Source organism: Muntiacus reevesi, chromosome 2 (genome assembly GCF_963930625.1).
Source record: "Muntiacus reevesi chromosome 2, mMunRee1.1, whole genome shotgun sequence".
Classification (NCBI taxonomy): Eukaryota; Metazoa; Chordata; class Mammalia; order Artiodactyla; family Cervidae; genus Muntiacus; species Muntiacus reevesi.
The window spans coordinates 279,318,963-279,337,704 of record NC_089250.1 but is presented as its reverse complement, the minus strand read 5'-3'; the positions used below and the strand labels follow the sequence as shown (position 1 = coordinate 279,337,704).

General features: G+C 48.4%; 1 protein-coding gene across 1 annotated transcript; it reads right to left on the bottom strand.

Moving 5' to 3' along the window:
* Positions 1-4,417: 4,417 nt before the first annotated feature.
* LOC136161805 (zinc finger protein 805-like) lies at positions 4,418-17,649 on the bottom strand. Its single transcript, XM_065926911.1, is given in 4 exon segments — positions 4,418-6,535; positions 9,359-9,454; positions 15,036-15,162; positions 17,279-17,649. Coding segments are annotated over 4 exon segments (1,488 nt in total). The 5' UTR covers positions 17,309-17,649; the 3' UTR covers positions 4,418-5,300.
* Positions 17,650-18,742: the final 1,093 nt, after the last annotated feature.

The following is an 18,742-nucleotide window of genomic DNA, read 5'->3' as shown; positions in this document are numbered from 1 at the left end:
GACACGCATCCACAACCACTTCTGCCTGTATTCATCTGGCCACAACTTATTCACATGGTCCCAGAGTTAACTGTTAAGGAAAGCTGGGACATGCTGACCTTCCAGGCATCCAGAAAGAGACAATGGAGTTTGTTAGTCATCTAGTCGGTTTATGTCACAATCCATCAGTTTGGTTACCATATTATTTCTCCAATGCATTCTACACAGTCATCCTTTTATTATTCCAACAACTCAAAACCCTACCTAATTACTGAGCCTATTAGAATTTCTAGGTGTTGTTCTTGTAGCATGTTCAAATAGTGTTCCTTAATACCAGGAAACTGTTAACACAAAATAAATCACCTCCAGTCACATACAACATATAGTGGGTCCAAGACATGGTGGATAGATATACTGAAAATGTTCCTCAAAAAGAGAATGAGATAGTAGATAACTCACCCACACATGACACAACACTGTAAAGCAACTACACTCCAGTTTATAAAAACAGAAAGTAACCCACACAAAATAGACCCTAGAACTGCATTTAAGGCCAGAGGAAAATGATCCCAGGTGAAAGGTCTGCAGTGACAGAAGGACCGAAGATCCAAGGAAAGGGCACCTGTGAATAAAGGCAGTTAATTATCGATGTAAAACATGAACAGTATCTCGTTGAGGAGAACAGTGGAATTACCACGTGATCCTCAACAGTATCCATCACATCATGCAAAAGGTTGATATTAACTTATACTTTGCTGTGTTAAAGACATGCACTATAATTTTTAAGCTTAAACACTAATAAAACAGAAGTATATACATTACCAACTAACAGTGAAGTTTAGAATGTAAATAATCTACAGAAATTTTTAAAAGAATGTGTAGAGACAGAACTGAAGCAAAGATAACCACAATAGGAAGATGCATTTTAAATTAAATATGCCAGCTATCACATGAAATGTATATTGAATAAATGTTTGAATTAGACGTCAGTAGTTTTTAGTAGGCTGAAAACTATCCAGCAATATTCAGTTTATAAGTCTCAGTTTTGAAGATATGCTACAGAGATAAAGCAAATAAAATTTTGGAAAATAAATATATTAGAGTTATTTAAAAACAACAAAATACAAAAGTGTCCATTTGCATCTGAAAAATAGATTTAAGAAAGAAAATAGCAGGAAGACATATTTTTAAATTTGTATACAATCTTAAACATCAACTTATGTAAAATAATCTTACTCTAAGAATAAAAAGTTACATCTATAAATTAATTGAAACATCTTAATACTATCTCAGTAATTTTTATAAGGCAGGAATAACATTGGTCAAGTTTCTACCAGATTCATACACCAAGATGAATAAATCTGTCCTGATAGATACATATAGAACTGCATATGCTAAATAGAGGAGTTTGCTTTTTAGCACAAAATAAATATATATAAAACAGACAATAAACAGGACTATAAAAAAAACTTTAATTTGCATAGGATGAAATAAAACAGAATGAAATAAAACAGGACACAGATTAGTAACAGAAGATGTGAATGAAAACATCTAAAGATGTGCTTGAAATTGTTACAAAATAACTATGCCTGAAGGAAGGAAAGATCATAAAAATGTGCTTTTTGAAAATAATCACATCCTCAATGCCAACTGGATAGGGCTTTTATTAAGCAGTATAAAGGGCAGAATTCCAATGGCTAGGACAGACATGATCTGGCTTTACCTTGAGCATATGGGTTTGCACTCGCCACCTGCCTTCTCTGCACCTCAGTTTTCTAATCATTAAATTGAAGAGGGTCTCTATGGTCCTCTAAAGTGCTCAAGTCCTATTATTCAAGGCATAATTTTGCTGATTTTAAATCATTATAAGATATGCAACTTGAAACTCTAGTGCACAATGTATCAAAGCTAATGACAACGCTACATAGTCTCATGAACTGTAGTTAATGAATTCCATTAAACGGAATCTCCAGGCCAAAATGGTTTCACCAGAGAAGTCTGCCAAATATTTAGAGAAGAAAGAAAACCAACTCTCAAAATCTCAACCAGGCTGGGCAGGGGGTGGGTGGGGAGGGAGAAACACTCAAAGTTCATTTTGGGAGGCCAGTATTATTCAGACAGCAGTGTCAAAAAAATAAACCATGTATAGGCCAATATGCTCATGATTTTACACATAAAATTTCTTGACAAAATACTGGCAAAAGGAATGTGTGTATGTCTGTGTGTTCCACAGTCTATAACTACAGGGTTTACTGCAGAAATGCAAGGCTTGGTCAACATTCAAATCCAGGCAGACAATCCATCATATAAACAGGCTATAGAGGAAAAGTCGTATGATCCTATCAGCTGAAAGAGAAAAGGTATTTGACAAAATTCAACACCAATTCATAATGAAAGCTCTTTGCAAATGAGGAGGGAAACCTACCAAACTTGATTTTAAAACATCTATATAAAAACCCATACTGTCATCTTACTTAATGGTCACGCAACACTGAATCCTTTCCCGTTAACATTAAAAACAAGACATGGGCGTCCTCTTTCATCATTTCTATTCAACATTGTACTGCAAATTCTAGCTAGCAGGATAAAGAAAGGAAAAGGAAATAAAAAGGACACATCTAAGGAAGAAGAAATAAGATGTTCACTATTCCCAGGTAAGTGTTATTTGCTCAGTTGTGTTCACCTCCTTGTGACCCCAGGGACTGCAGCCCACCAGGTTCCTCTCTCCAGGGATTTCCCAGCTAAGAGTACCGGAGTGGGTTGCCACTTTCATGCTCCAGGGATCTTCCCAACCCAGTGACTGAACCTGGGCCCCCCACACTGCAGGCAAATTCTTCACCATCTGAGCTGAGCTGCAGATAGATAACTTATTGCTTATGAAGAAAATCCTGAGGAATCTGCCAACAAAGAAACTTGCTAGAACTAATAAATGAGTCCAGCAAGGGCATAGGATACAAAGTCAACATATAAAAATTTAATATATTTCTCAATAACAGTAATGACAATGATAAAACTGAAGTTAAAAACTCAATAAAAACCTAACAAAATATGCTCAAGATCTGTAATAAGCTGAAAATTATAAAACACTTATGAACTAAATCAGAGATCCAAATAAATGCAGAAACATACCATGTTCATGGAGTGGAAGACTCAACATAATAAAGATGCCGAATTTCACAAAAATGATCCATAGATTAATGGAATTTCTATAAAAATCCCACAAGATGTTTTTAATATATAGACCAGTACATGTTAAAACTTATACACAAAACCAAAGGAAAAACTGACATGGGAAGCTAAATCAATTTTAAAAACTATAAAGAAAAAAACGATAAAGAAGATGGAAGTACTTTATCCAATTTTAAGACTTAGTAGCTACAGTATTCAACATAACGTATTAGCAGAGGTTTAAATACACAGATCAGTAGGATCACATAAAGAACTCAGAAATAGTCCAAAAATTAACATGCCCAACAGATTTTTTTTTTTTTTTTTTTACTAATTTCAGTTCAATAGAGGCAGGATAATCTTTTCAACTACTCAAATGGTGCCAAGAACAACTGAACATCCTTAGGCAAGAAAAACCACAACATAAACTGCACACGGTTAATACAAAAAGGAACTCAACTTGTATCAGAGATTTAAGAACCTAGAGCTTGCTGAAGACTTCTTAGACAAGACATGAAAAGCATGAAGAGTGGCCTTCACAATAATGCCAGAGTAACACAACAGAAATGACATGGCCTACAATGGCCATACAAGACATGGAGTCATTTGAAAAGCCCTGAGAAAGGTTCACAGTGAGTACATGATTATTTTTATGTCTTTCTGTACAGTGTATTTCTTAACGTGAGGTAATACTATCACATGTTGCTTAAAAAAATAAAAGGAAGGACTCTCAACATACCCTGACAAATGATATCAGTCATCAGTCCTTATGCTGGGACCAAGCCAAAGGCGACAACTGTGGACTCACCTGCACTGTACTGACACAAGCTCATTTCAAGCGGAAAATTTCCAGTCACTTTACCTGATAGTGAACCTTCACACAAACTTTTGTAAGATTAAAAATGAGATTCCTTCTCTGAATGTATTGCTGTCATTTAGCTTAAATTAGCTGTGTGTTTTGTTCTGTTTTGGCTGCCATTCAACCTCCAGAAACGCACTGACGTGTTCGTGAAGCCTCTCTAAGGAGGAATCAGAGGGAAGAACTGGGACATGTGGGAAGGATGCAGTTACACTGTCCTACTCACCCTACAGACAAATAAAAAGATAAAGAGATTAAGTATGAGTGTCAGCTGGTTAAAGACACATGACACATTATGTTTCAAAAACATCAATCGAGCAGGACGGTGGCCATGGAAGTCGGAATCCGCTAAGGAGTGTGTAACAACTCACCTGGCGAAAGAAAAAAAAATCATTTCAGTAAAATGGGTTCACTCACACATACATCTTTATCCCCTTAAATAAGAAAGTGTAAGTCAAGCCTTCATACTCCTCATAGACACAGGCTGCCCAAGGGCAGAGACAATGCTGTAGAACAAAGGTGTGTGTGCAGGCTGCTCAGTCGTGTCCGACTCTTTGCAGCCCCATGGGCTGTAGCCCGCCAGGCTCCTCTGTCCATGGGATTCTCCAGGCCAGAACACTGGAGTGGGGTGCCAGTTCCTGCTCCACAGGATCTTCCCGACCCAGGGATCGACCCGGGTCTCCTGCATTGCAGGCGGATGCTTTACTGTCTGAGCTACCAGGCAAGCAAAGGTGGCTATTAGTAAATCTTTCCAGACACACTCTCAGCTGTTTAACTCTCCTGACAGTGGACAGCAGTGCATGTGTATACAAGATAAATAAAAGGAACGAGGCCCTCTGATCTCTGCGACAACACTCCTCTTAACTCAGATAAACTAAGGGATGACAAAATGCCTCAGGCTCCTCATGGATATCTGAAAGCTGTGTTTGCATTTCTTCTTCTCTTCCGTCTCTTCCTCTTTTGTTTAAATATCCCTGAGATAATTTTGCTAGTGTAAACTGAGGAGGAAGATGTGCCTGAAGGTTATGCTAAGTGCAAAATAAAGATTGGCTCACTCTCCTGCATGAATTTTCAGATACAGAATAAGCTTCCAGGCTGACTCCATTTCTAACATGATTCTTTAGATGACAATTGATATCTTGCAAATAGGTTTTCTCACAGGGAAGAAAAATGAGGGGATTTCTTTTTGGTATGAATGATCAGATTCTGAGTAAGATGTTTCAATGGCAAAAGATTCTCCTCAGGGGTTACGTGCAGAAATCTTTCCCTAGAAAGAGTTCTTAGAGGTTCGACTCTAATGTGGCATGACATAAGTGTGCGGAGTCGTCCCCCATCTGGCAGGGTTTCCCCCAGTATGAACCCTCTGGTGCTGAGTAAGGGACGAGCTGCAACCGAAGGCCGTTCCACACTCACTTCACTCACATGGCTTCTCTCCACTGTGGATGATGGAGTGTCGAACGAGGCTTGTGCTCCACCAGAAGGTCTTCCCACACTCCACGCATTTGTAGGGCTTCTCTCCACTGTGAATCCGCTGGTGGCTGTTGAAGTATGATCTGCGGCTGAAGGCTTTCCCACACTCCGTGCACTTGTAGGGCTTCTCTTCGCTGTGGATGGTGAAGTGCCGGCTGAGGCCTGACCGGCTGCTAAAGGCCTTCCCACATTCCTTGCACGCATACGGTTTCTCTCCAGTGTGGGCCCTTCTATGGAAGATGAAAGTGGAGCAGTAGATGAAGGCCTTTCCACACTCAGTGCACACATAGGGCTTCTCCCCGGTGTGGATCCGCTGGTGCGTCGTGAGCTGTGCCCCGCGGTGGAAGGCCTTCCCGCACTCGAGGCACTTGTAGGGCTTCTCCCCGGTGTGGATGATGGAGTGCTGGATGAGTCTAGTACTGTTAGAGAAGCCCCGCCCACACTCACGGCACTCATAGGGCTTCTCCCCGGTGTGGATCCGCTGGTGTGCTGTGAGCTGTGACCTGCGGCGGAAGGCCTTCCCACACTCGCTGCACTCGTAGGGCCTCTCCCTGGTGTGGGTCAGGAGGTGCTGTAGGAGGTGTGTGCTCTGGCTGAAGGCTCTCCCATACTCTGCGCATCCATAGGGCTTCACTCCAGAGTGAAGCTGCTCGTGTCGAACAAGGAAGCCATGTGTGTTGAAAGCTTTTCCACAATCCCCACACTTATAGGGAAAGTTTTCTTCATGAGTCAGGGGTCCTGTCACCAGTCCACGTGACTCCCGTTCATAGAGCATGTCTCTTGGAGGGACTCGCTGCTGTGCAGTCCTCGAGGGCAGATGGTCATCTGTCCCTAAACCATGATCAGGGTTCACTTTCCTAGGGAGCTCCTTCCCCTGATGGCCTATGCCTGATCTCAGGGGACCTTCCTGCATCTCCAATGGCACATCCCCATCCTTGGTTTGCACCAGCTGGGAGTGTTCTGAGTCCCACTGAGTCAGCTGTTTCTGGGGAGAGATTTCGTCAGATGAGGCTGGGTGGGAAGGGGCAGGCTGTGGGGCCTCAGGGTTTTTGTTGTCACCTGGAGGGAAGACAATACACAAAAAGGCTCGTAAGTGATGGCAGAGTAGATGAAACAATATCACCATGTCAGTGGGAATAAGATGAAGACAGGGGCCATCTTTTCGGGTCTCTGAAACCCAAGTTTGCAATTTCTTTCTCCTGTTTGAATTCTTGAAAATTTTAAAGGGAAAGCCCAGGGGGGAGAGTATGGACAGGGGACAGAATGTCTGGAGACAAGGAGGGCAGAGAGGAATGGTGACGCTGCGTGTGGTGAGTCTGCTGCAAACCACAACACCTCACGGTGCTACGCACAGGGGAGCCAGTGGAGAGGTACCGAGTGCCCCCAGGTGGGCGGCAGGGATGGGCTGTGGAGGCTTCCTGGTGAGGGCAGACCTCCGGGTGTGGCAGACGCTGCAGCACACAGCAGATGACGAGGTTCTCCCAGCCTTAGGAAAGAGAACGAACAAAGGCACAGAGTCTTCCAGAAGCAGGGAGCTGTCCTGCATGAGGGCACAAGGCTGGAAAGAGGAGGGCTCTGAGACAGGATTAGTGTCCTTACGAGAAGAGAGAGGAGACAGCTTGCTCCTTTTCGCTGCCACATGAGGACAGGAGGAGAGAGCTGCCATCTGCACACAGGGGAGCGGGCCCTCCGCAGCCGGGACCTGCCAACAGCTTGATCCAGGTCTTCCCAGATTCCTGAACTGACAGAACAAAGTCTGCTGCTTGAGCTACCTGGGCTGTGGCCTTCTCGTTATAGCAGCCCACGCTGAGACAGAAGGGCATGAGCAAGGTGCTCAGGCTGGAGTCTGGGGATGTAAAGTGCATTGTGTTCAAAAAGAAACGAATAAGCAGAGAAATAATTCCATTCCTACATCAACTAGTCAAGGTCATTCATGAATCAGTGATGACAATGGGCCCACAGAGCCGTGAAGTGAGACCTGTACCTGAGCTCCACCGAACAGAAGTTAGGGTCATGTGAGTACCATGGTCTCTGACCACAGAAACCTAGGCCTGAATTCCAGAAGAACTCAACGTGAGCTTTATGGCAAGGCACTCAAATGTCACAGGCCTTCATTTTCCTCTTTTGAAAATTAAAGCTGAAACGAGAACCTGTCTTGTAGGACTGCTGTGAAGATGAAGTGGCATACCACCTATACCATGTGCAGTGGAGGGCCAGACACAGGGCAAATAAAAATCAGTCAGTCAGATTTACCCTTTTATTCTGGATTCGTCCAACATGCGCACGAGGGGCCGAACCAGGAAGCAGGCAAACTGAAGGCGTGAGAACAAGAATGCGTGGTTACCCGTGGAGAGATTTTTAGGAATAAGAGCATGAACCTCTCTGCAGGGCAACAGTGGAGACTCAGGCAGAGAACAGACGTGTGGACACGCGGGGGAGGAGGGGGGCGAGCAGACCGGAACACAGACACCACCGTGTGGGGGACAGCCAGGCAGTGCGAGGCGAGGGTGGAAGCCACACACGGGACACTCGGGCGACAGGCGAGGCCTGAAGGGTGAAGCGGCGCAAGGACCAGGCTCTCCTGCTGACGGGAAGACGTGCCGAGGCCTCGGGGCCGGGGAGTGGCTGCGAGGGTCAGTGTGGGAGACAGGACAGGCAGACCAGGGGGCAGAGAGCAGAGGCAGGGAGGCCAGCCAGGCGCGTGCTGGCATCGCCCAGGCAGAAGCCGCGAGCCTGGGCTGGCAGTGTGGGGACGGGCCTCGCGTAGCTGGCGGAGCTGACGGACTGAGACGCGCGCACGGAACGGGCAGGGTTTGGTGCCGCCTGGACGGAGGCGCTGGTGGAGAAGGGCGTGCCGAGGGGCTGTCTGAGGGGTGCCCGCCTCCTGACCTGCTCGCGAGGCGGGAGGAGTGGGCAAGGTCTGCGCTCTCTCTCGGGTGTGTTGGCTGTGAGGTGCCTTGAGGTTTAGGCAAAGAGGACAGAAGACGAGAGGGTGCACCTGTCCGCCCGATGCCGGGAACGTCGGTGGCAGAGGAGGTGGCGAAGGCTCCGCTGTCCAGCAGGAGACGTGAGGCACTGCCCTGACCCGCAAGCACCAGCCCCGGGACACCAGCGGCGCACGTCTGCTGGGCGCTCTCGACGGTCAGGTCCAGTGAGGAGCAAGTCCACACACAGCCTATCACATCCCCTAACCACCCAACAGGCAGGCACCACGAGGACTGCAAGTTTCCAGGACCGGACAGAGCGTAACAAACCACGCTCAGCAAAGCATTTCTTTCCTCTGCGTGGACACACTCAGCCTCCCTTCCCAGCCCCGGCACCAGATGACAAGCTCAAGGCGCAAGTCAGTGGGGCGTGAGGGAAACACCGTGCTGGGAGCTGCTGTGACACTTTTCCTTCTCCGTCTCCCCGCTGCCAGCTGGAGGATGCCAGGAACCCTGGAGGGCCCACACGAATGACAGGAGGCACCCCGGTCCCGAAAAACTGCCTGCTCACAGCTCCCACAGACCCACGTGGTCCCTGGCTCAAGAAGAACACTTTTCCATACACTGTGCCACAGAGATTCTGGAGTACGCCTGTTCGAGCAGCTAGATTTACCTTGGCCAAACGCACAGACAAAGATCACGGAACGTCCTTGGGCCACAAGGCTGTGTGCTGCGTCACACCTAGTCCTTAAGCTCACGCTCGTGGAGCTGAGAGCCCGAACTGAGCTGACACACCCCGCACCTCCCAGCAGCATCACAGGGCAGGGCAAGCATGGGCCCAAAGGCTGCAGGGATGCCCCGCGCCCACGACAGGAACATTCTCACCGAGCAGACGGGCCGTGGCCTCCACGAGGTGTGCATGTTGCCATGACCGCCCTGGCCAGCTGTGGGTACTCACACGAGCAGGAGCCAGGGGTGGGCCCTCTCTCTGACGTCTGTGACTCAGGGCCAGGCTCCGCCGGGGGGATCAGCTCTTGCTCAGGCAAAGGACATCCTGTTCAGAGAGAAAAAAGAGAATGTGGGGATGTGTGGGAAGAAGCAGCCTCTCAACCGAGACCAGGACTGCAGGGTTTGGAAGAGAACCCAACATGTGGCTGCTCCCCTCCAGGCAAACAGAACCCTGCATCACATGGGAAAACATGTGAGGACACCACCCTCAGTCCCCAAAGACGGCAGATGTGACCGCCGGCTGCACAGACAGGCCCCCTCCCCGATCTCCATCCCCAGATCCCCACGCCGCTCAGACTATTTCCTGAGGACTTCACCTAATTCAGTGGAGTCAGGGGCCTCCGCCTGCCTCCCTGAACACCAACAACACGCAGGGTGTCCTGTTACCAGCACAGAACAGGTCAGACAAAGCCTGTGGGGAGAAGTCCAAGTACCCGCGGCCTTAAATGCTTCCCGGGTGCTGGTGACCAAACTGGCAGGCTATGGACCCTGGTCTCCATCGTCACACAGACAGCAGCTAAGGTCCACAGGTGGCCCACGTCACCTGCTCCTGCCCTCGGAAAGCAGCTTGCGATGTCTCCGAGAGGACTGGCCTCAGCACCAGGACCAAGGATGTGGAGAACCAGAGACCTGGGTTGGCACCCCCACCTGGGAGCCAGCATCACCTCTGAGCTTCTCCTTAGACAACATGATACATTTCCTTTCGGGCACAGACTGCTCCAAACACACATCAACAAAGGAGGGGGTGAGGGACGCAGATAAGTCGCTGCCGGAGGTACGGGGCCCACACAGAAAGTGCACCCGCAGCGCAGATCCTAAACCGCGGCCCAGGACTCACCAGTCATCACTAGGCAGATGTTCCCCCCATCTGCTTATGTGCTCAGGGACAGGGCAACGCAAATTAAGGAGCCTGCCCTTTGCTGTCAGGAGTCACGCCCCCTGTGGCCCCAGGGGCTCTGCATGTGCTGCCCTGTCCAACTGGAAGGCTGTTCTGTCCCACTTTCCTCTGACTAGCTTACTCGTCATTCTTTGGTTCTCACCTCAAATGTCACCTCCTGAGAAGATTTCACTAAACTGCGGCTTCTGAGTCTAGGAGCTTCATCAGTCTGCCATGTTGCCATGGCATTTTCTTAGCTCTAATGGTAAGGCAAAACTCATATTTAGTGAACTTCCTGTTTCCAGTTCTGCCTTTAAGGAGCTTCCGAGTCCCCACTCCATCTGAACAACAAGTGGAAAGCTGAACAGACAGAAAAATCGAGTCGTCTTGGGTCAATAACAGAGGCTAGGGAGCAGGGTAAGCTGCTGTCCCCAAGATTGGAGACACAGGGAATAGAGTGAGTCACGGGAGCAGAGACCAGTGAGCAGAGCTGCCACGAGAACCAGCGCCAGGTGAGGAAACCTGAACTATAATCAAAGAACTGCGGCAGGTTCAGAGCAGACAACTCTGAGAAAAAAAGTAAAGTGGGACTCAGTAATAGGCAGGCCCTCACAATATCATGAGATCTATCTCCACATCATGTGCAGCTGTCGAGAAAAACTGGCATGAGTCATGCTAAAAGTCAAAGGACACAATTTGAAGAGCTAGAGCAAGCATCAGAACCTGACCGGCCAGGGATGCTGGAATTATCAGATAAGGAATTTTAAATGACATTGATGAATATGCTTAGGGCTTTAATGAACGAAGTAGACAGCATCCAAAAACAGACGGGCAATGTAAGCAGATAGAAGGAAACTCTTAATTTAGAAGCAAAAAGAAATGTCACAGATCAAACACCACTGATGAATGCCTTTGATGAACTCATTAGCAGAGTGGATGTGAGAATCGATGCTACCCAACCTCAAGACTTACAATAAAATTGCAGTACTGAAGACAGTGTGATATTGGTGAAAGATAAACGGAACAGAATTGAAAGCACAGGAGCAGACTCACATAATACACTCAACGGATTGCTGACAAGGTGCAAACGCAACACGACAGAGCAAAGCTCGTCTCCGCCACGAACGGCGGAGCAACAGGACATCCACACGTCACAAATGCCATTGAGACAGAGGCCTTACACCCTCCACAAAATTCACTCAGAGTGAACCACAGATCCAAATGGAATAAACGCCCACAAAACTCCTAGAAGATATTACAGGACAAAACCTAGTGACTACAGGTACGTGACACCTCCCTAGATATAATACCAAACTCACAACCCAGGAAGGAAATGATTGATAAGCTGGACTTCATAAAAATTATAAACTTGTGCTCTGCCAAAAGATAGGAGAGGACAAGCCACACACAGACAGGAGAAAATATTTGCAAAAGACATATCTGATAAAGCACAGTTGTACAAAAATACAAATATTTCTTAAAATTAGACAGTAGGAAAACAACCCCATTTTAAAATAAGCCAAATACCTTAACAGAAAGCTTCCCAAAAACAAGAACAAAGACCTTAAAAGACATCTCACCAAAAACAATATACAGATGGAAAACAAGCATATGAAAAGATGCTCCACAGATTGTCATCAGTTCAGTTAAGTCACTCCATCGTGTCTGACTCTTTGCAACCCCATGGACTGCAAAACGCCTCCCTGTCCATCACCAACTTCCACAGTTTGGTAAAACTCATGTGCATCAAGTCAGTGATGCCATCCAACCAACTCATCCTTTGAGGTCTATTTCTACTTCTGCCTTCAATCTCTCCCTGCATCAGGGTCTTTTCCAATGAGTTAGGACTTCACATCCGGTGACCAAAGTATTGGAGCTTCAGCTACAGCATCAGTCCTTCCAAAGAATATTCAGGACTGACTTCCATTAGACTGTCATCAGGGAAATGCGAATTAAACCTAGACACCAGTGCACGCCTATGAGAAGGGGCCAAACAGGAACACTGACACCACCAAATGCTGGGGAGGAGGCTGCACTCCAGGAACCCTCGTTCCACGCTGGCGGGAATGTAAATGATGCCACCATCCTGAAGTCTGGTGGGTTCTCAGAAAACTACACACGCCCTCACCACAGGACCCATCAATCACAGTCCTCACTCTTCACCCCAAGGTCCTGAAAACTCACACCTGCATAGAAACCTGCACGCCTGCACACGGACATTCACAGCAGCTTTTCTCATAACTGCCTACATTTGGAAGCAACCTAGATGAGCTTCCCTTGTGGCTCAGCTGGTAAGGAATCCGCCTGCCATGTGGGAGACCTGGGTTCAATCCCTGGGTTGGGAAGATCCCCTGGAGAAGGGAATGGCTGCCCACTCCAGTATTCTGGCCTGGAGAGTTCCATGGACAGTCCATGGGGTCAGAAAGAGCCGGACAGGACTGAGCGACTCTCACTTCAGATTTCTTCAGCGGGTAAGTGGATGAACTATGGCACATCCAGACAGTATCATTCAGCATCAAAGAGAGCCATGAAAGGCCGTGAAGAAGCAGACGCTCATTACTGAGTGAGAGAAGCCAATCTGAAAAGCCTAAGTACTATCAGATGACAACTATATGACATTCTGGAAAACACAAATGGAGACAGTCAAAAAGATCAGTGGCTGGTGAGGGTTGGGGGTGAACAGATAGGACTTCTGGGGCCACAAAAGTAATGTGGACGATACTATAATGGATACATGTCATCTGTCCAAACTCATGAAATGTACAATACCGAGAGTAAACCCTAACACACACTATGGACTTTACGTCATCATGTGTTCATGTAAACACATCAGCTGTAACGAATGCGCCATGTACGGAGAACACAGATAATGAAGGAGGCTATGATCCCTTGGAGAAGGAAATGGCAACCCGCTCCAGGATTCTTCCTGGAGAATCCCATGGACAGAGGAGCTTGGCGGGCTACAGTCCATGGGGTCACAAGAGTCGGACACGACTGAATGACTAAACAACACCCAATGCGCCTGTGCAGGGAGCAGATTGTGGGAAATCTCTGTACTTCCTCTCAATTTTGTGAACCTAAACTGATTTTAAAAAAATAGTCTTAAAAAGACATTTTTTACAGGTATGACCATATTCCAGGGACTATGCCAAGCAATTTAATTTAAATGTATTAAAAAAAGAATTGAATTAAGCTTATGTACTAATTTAGAAAAGAAATGACATACGTATCTAAAATATTGAGCCTGCTCATTCAAGAACAAGGTAAGTGCACGGATCTGAGTCTTTTTAGGTCCTAAGCAAAGGACTATTCTGACTGTCCTTGTGGACCTTGCATGAAAAATTCTATTGCAGGATCTCCTTACAGCACCCACATGAGGTACATAGAGCAATAAGCACCATTTTACAGGTAATGAAACAGGGGCTCAGGCAGATGAAATGATCTGCTGCAGCCAGGACTCGGTGAATGGCTGAGCCAAGGTGAAAACCAAGGTCTGCTCACCTCTGGCACCTGGCCTATTTACATACAAAGCCACCCAACACTGTTTCAGAGAACGCTGAGTCCACGTGTAGGCGATGACCATGACAAGGAGGATGATGTCGTCACTAACAGCAGCGACAGCAGCAGGGGTCCACAAAGGCTAAACCTGCTCTCACTCACCCTCAGGACTGCCGGCCACGTGAGGAGGACGCTGCATGCCTTCAGGACACTGCCTATGCGATGACGGACACACAGCAGGGTTCAGTCACTGGCCCGGGACACAGCGCTCACGGGCAGGGCAGCAGAGCAGGGGTCAGCCGCCAGGGGCCGAGCACCAGACCCGGTCTCCCGAGTGCTCCCGTCAGAGGGAGACGGCACACAGCGGGGGTGAGGCCAGCAGCCTCAGACAAGTGGCTGTGGTGGGGAGAGGGCGACACGGGCGGGGGCGTCAGAGCTCAGGAGACGGGGCCGGAGGGAGGGGCAGACCTGGGGACACCAGAATTCAGTATTTCACGAACCACTAAAAAGAAAACCCTGCAGTGGGAATCCCACACTGTGATTGGATCAAATAGAGACCTTTGTACAAACATCAAGTATCACTTACTGTTGTCAAGATTTCACAGAAGAAAGGACTCGTGCCACCAAAAAATGCAAAGGAGAGCTTTTCGTGATCAAGATGTGCCTTTAGAGTGGACAAGCTTTCTGAGTCACTCATGCCAACAGCCCTACTTTCCTTACCATCTGAGGACAGCGTGTGGGAGAATGACATGAGGCGAGCATGAACAGACACACAAGACAGACATCCGGAAGCAAACAGAGGTGAGGGGGATGCGGGTGGCAGAGAGAAAGCACTTGGAGACTACTTCCTTCTGCAGAGTAGCTGCAGCAGCAAAAGAAAGAGAGCGCTGTGAAAAGAAAGCCACACGGCGGACCCAGAGAGGCAGAACGGGAGCCCCAGAAGCCAGGGCAGAACACGCTTCTCTAAGTCACTGCGTCGGTCCCTTGGGGAGCCCAGCGGGAATTCTGGCCTCCGGATTCTGTGAGACGCCCCCGTTCCGTCCCAACACACCCTTTTCCTTTGGCTGAGACCAAAGGCAAACTAGTCTTCTCGTCTAACCCTCCCTCAGTGAGACCTACGGGGCCCAGGCAGGAAGAGGTGAGAACAGAAAACAACTGAAGCTCTGGGGGAGGAGGCTGGCGGGCCGCAAAGACCTTCTCAGCCCGCCAGGCCTGGAGTCAGAGGGAGAAGACAGCAGAGTGGGGGCCTCACCCAGAGACACCAGGAGCCTGCAGGTCTCCAGCATCACCTCCCAGTACAGTGTCCTCTGGACGGGGCCCAGATGCCCCCACTCCTCCTGGGTGAAGGTCACAGCCACGTCCTCGTAAGTAACAGGCACCTGGAAAGTCAACAGAGGCAGCGGAGTTGGTCTTGGGGCTCTTGGTGGGATCAGAGCCCATTCCTTTCCATGGCGAAGACGCAGAGACCGGACACCTCCCGCGGGCTGAGCTCGGGGCGGGACACAAGGAGGCGGCCACCACCTGGGGGTGACCACAGCCACGGAGGAGACGGAAGCTTCACGTGTGCGAGCCAACAGAGAACGACACGAGGTCAGCACCGTCTGCAGGGGCAGTGGGGCACAGAAGTGTAAGGGCGCGACGATCTCAGAAAAATGAGAAAGAAAAAGGCTGAAAATATGACTGATATCCCAACACCAATAATAACCACAGCGACAGCACCCCGCACCCACTGGTCCCCACTGTGTGCCTGCCTCGGGCTGAGCGCGTTGCACGTTTTGTTAAAGTGACTAAAAAGTCCCCAGCCTGAAGCCCCATTCCTGAGGTCAGAATCCAAAGTCCTCAATCAACACTTGCCTGTGGAACAACTTCGCACATCATCGCACACCTCACAGGAGCATCACCCGAAGCGGTGATAGCTGCATGGAAGTGGACAGGCCTGTACGGGCTCCGTGCTTTCTGAATCCTGGAGACTCCCAGGGAGAATCCACAGGAACCACCCCTCATCTCTATGAGACCTGTCAGCATGTGTCCCGGAGCAAATGCCTCAGGACCAGGGAGCAGGAATTGCTGAGGACGGTGCAGGCTGTAGTCAGGCCTCGGATGGGCTGTCTGTCTGTCCTGGCTGAGCAGGATGGAGCCTCCAGCAAATGAGCTGGCCCTCCCTGACACGCCTGCTGCAAATGCTCTCAAAGGGTGTCGGGGGAGGAAGACAGACAATCGAAGATGGCTCCGTAAGGTGGTCTTTACCTCTGCAGAAGGGCGCACTACAAAGGTCTGGGAGCAAGCACACGGAGCGGGAAATCCACTGTTTTTATTCCTAAAAGGAGGGTTCCCTCCTCCAGCTGCTCACAGGCTGAGAGTCACACAGTTATAATCTTCCTGGAGGCCACCTAAGTTTTTGATTGGATCATTTATAGTAACTGTTTAACCCACCCCTTTAGTTCTTTACTAATGTCCAGAATAAAGCCCTTGAAATTAGCCTGCTAAAACATCCTTGTGAGGAAGGAGAATCAGAAAGTGAAAAGAACAAAGGGCTGGCAACTAGCTGCCATTTTAGAAATCTTATAAGCCGGTTATATACCTTTCTGTTCAACAAACTGAAAGTGGTCAAACAGGAGACGACAAGAGTGAACATAGACATTTTAAGAATCAGAGAACTAAAATGGACTGCAATGGGCGAATTTAATTCAGATTACCATTAGATCTACTACTCTAGGAAACAACCCCTTTACACGAAATGGAGCAGCCCTCATAGTCAACAGGAGTCCGAAATTCAGAACTTGGGTGCATCTCAAAGACAAGAGAACCATCTCTGTTCGTTTCCCAGGCAAACCACTCAATGTCACAGTTATGCAAGCCTGTGCCCCGGCCACCAACGCTGAAGGAGCTGAAGTTGAACGGTCTATGAAGCCCTACAAGACCTTCGAGAACTAACACACAAAAATGTCCTTTTCATCACGGGGACTGGAACAAAGGTAGGGAGCCAAGACATACCTTGAGTAACAGGCAAGTTTGGTCTTGGAGTACAGAATGGAGCAGGGCAAAGGCTAACAGAGTTTTGCCAAGAGAATGCACTGGTCACAGCAAACACCCTCTTCCAAAAACACACAGGAAGAGACTCTACAGATGGACATCACCAGATGTTCAATACAGAAATCACACTGATCATACTCTTTGCAGCCCAAGATAGAGAAGCTCTATACAGTCAACAAAAACAAGACCTGGAGCTGATTGTGGCTCAGATCATTAACTCCTTATTGCCAAACTCAGACTTAAATTTAAAGAAGTAGGGAAAACGACTAAACCATACAGGTATGACGTAATTCAAATCCCTTATGATTATAAAGTGGAAGTGACAAACAGACTCAAAGATTAGATCTGATAAACAGAGTGCCTGAAGAACGATGGAAGGAGGTTTGCGACATTGTACAGGAGGCAGTGATCAACACCAACCCCAAGAAAAACAAATGCAAAGAGGTGAAATGGTTGTCTCACCCGCATGGGGTCCATCCACGCCGCCGCCATCGCCGGGCCTTGTGGAGAGCGTGGGGCTCAGCGGCGGCTCCAGGATTCACCGCCCGCCGCCCGGAGGCTGCCTAGGGCGGGGAGACCCCGGCGGACCGTCGCTCTCCGAGCCTCAGTAGCCCAGGCGTAGAGGCCCAGGCTATCGCGTCAGAGCTGTGGAAACGGATCGGGGCCCCGGTGCGCGCTCAGGAGCCACCCCCGTGACGGAGGACCCGGGGCGGATGTCAGGCTCGCACACTGACCGACGCAGGGGTGAGAAGAACAGCTTCCTCACCAGCCTTTCCAGCTCCGGCCGGGGACAAGCGGCCACGCCGGCTTTTCAGTCCCTACAGCCCCAGGCACGCACTGGACACCGACTGATGACGCAGTCATTAAAGCGCCCGGAAGTTCCGGCCCGGTCCGCGGCTGTCATTGGTCCAGCTTCGGCGCAAACACGCGGCCTCAGACTTCTGGGTAACGTAGTTTTTCACCCGTCCAAACCAGAAAGGAAGGTGACAATCGGGTCCTGACCCTGGAATTCTGTCATCTGCTGCTTTCTGTTCACCCCCAGGATCACCTTCAGGCTCCCTGTGTAGAGCCTTCTAGGCCCTTAGAGGAAGTTGTAATGCTTTGTGCGTGTTCTAGAAATATACCCGGGAACTGTTTAATCTACCACAATAAGATACACAGAAATGGTAATGACTGATACGAAGGGCCAAATTTATGCTCCACAGAGCCCTAAAAGCTTGAGATGGGGAACATCGCAAAGGGCCCAGCGGGGAAGATCGGGACGGGTCAGGGGACAGAAGCAAACAATGCGCGGTCCAGAGCTTTTGTTTTCGACAGGAGAGGGGAGGCAAGGCGGGATAAACGGCTTGGTATTGGCTAGTCTGAATCCTCTCAGGCCTTGGAGCATGGAGGCCGTCCTTATTTGCCTGGCACAGGCTGTTAGAGGATGAGAAGTATAGTCTATTGACGTCTAAGAGTCAGAAAGAAAAGCGGTTTCTATTAGGGGCTTTGGCTTGTTTAATCTACAGATGAAAGGAATAGCCCCTAAGAGTAGTCTGTTACCTCTAAGAAGTGGCTAGCCCTGAAAGGAGCAGTCTTGGAATCCTCTGGTGGTTTAATGGTTAGGGCTCTGTGCTCTCACTGCAGAGGGTCCAGGTTTGATCCCTGGTCAGCGAACTAACATCCAGCAAGCTGCAGGGGCCCAGCAGTCAATCAATCAATCAATCGAGAGGTAGAGACCAAAAAAACAGGCAGAGGGGAAACAAAAACAACAAATACATGCTTAAAACATGGATCTCCAAATTAAAAAATCACAGTAGACAGAAATTTCCTTCAAGCCATCTATCTGGTTACAAGGACAGAAGCATAGTGAGGTGGTCTGACTAGAGGCTTATGCTCGACACCCACTTATAATCTAGCTTAGACCATCCAATTGTCAGGTATGTA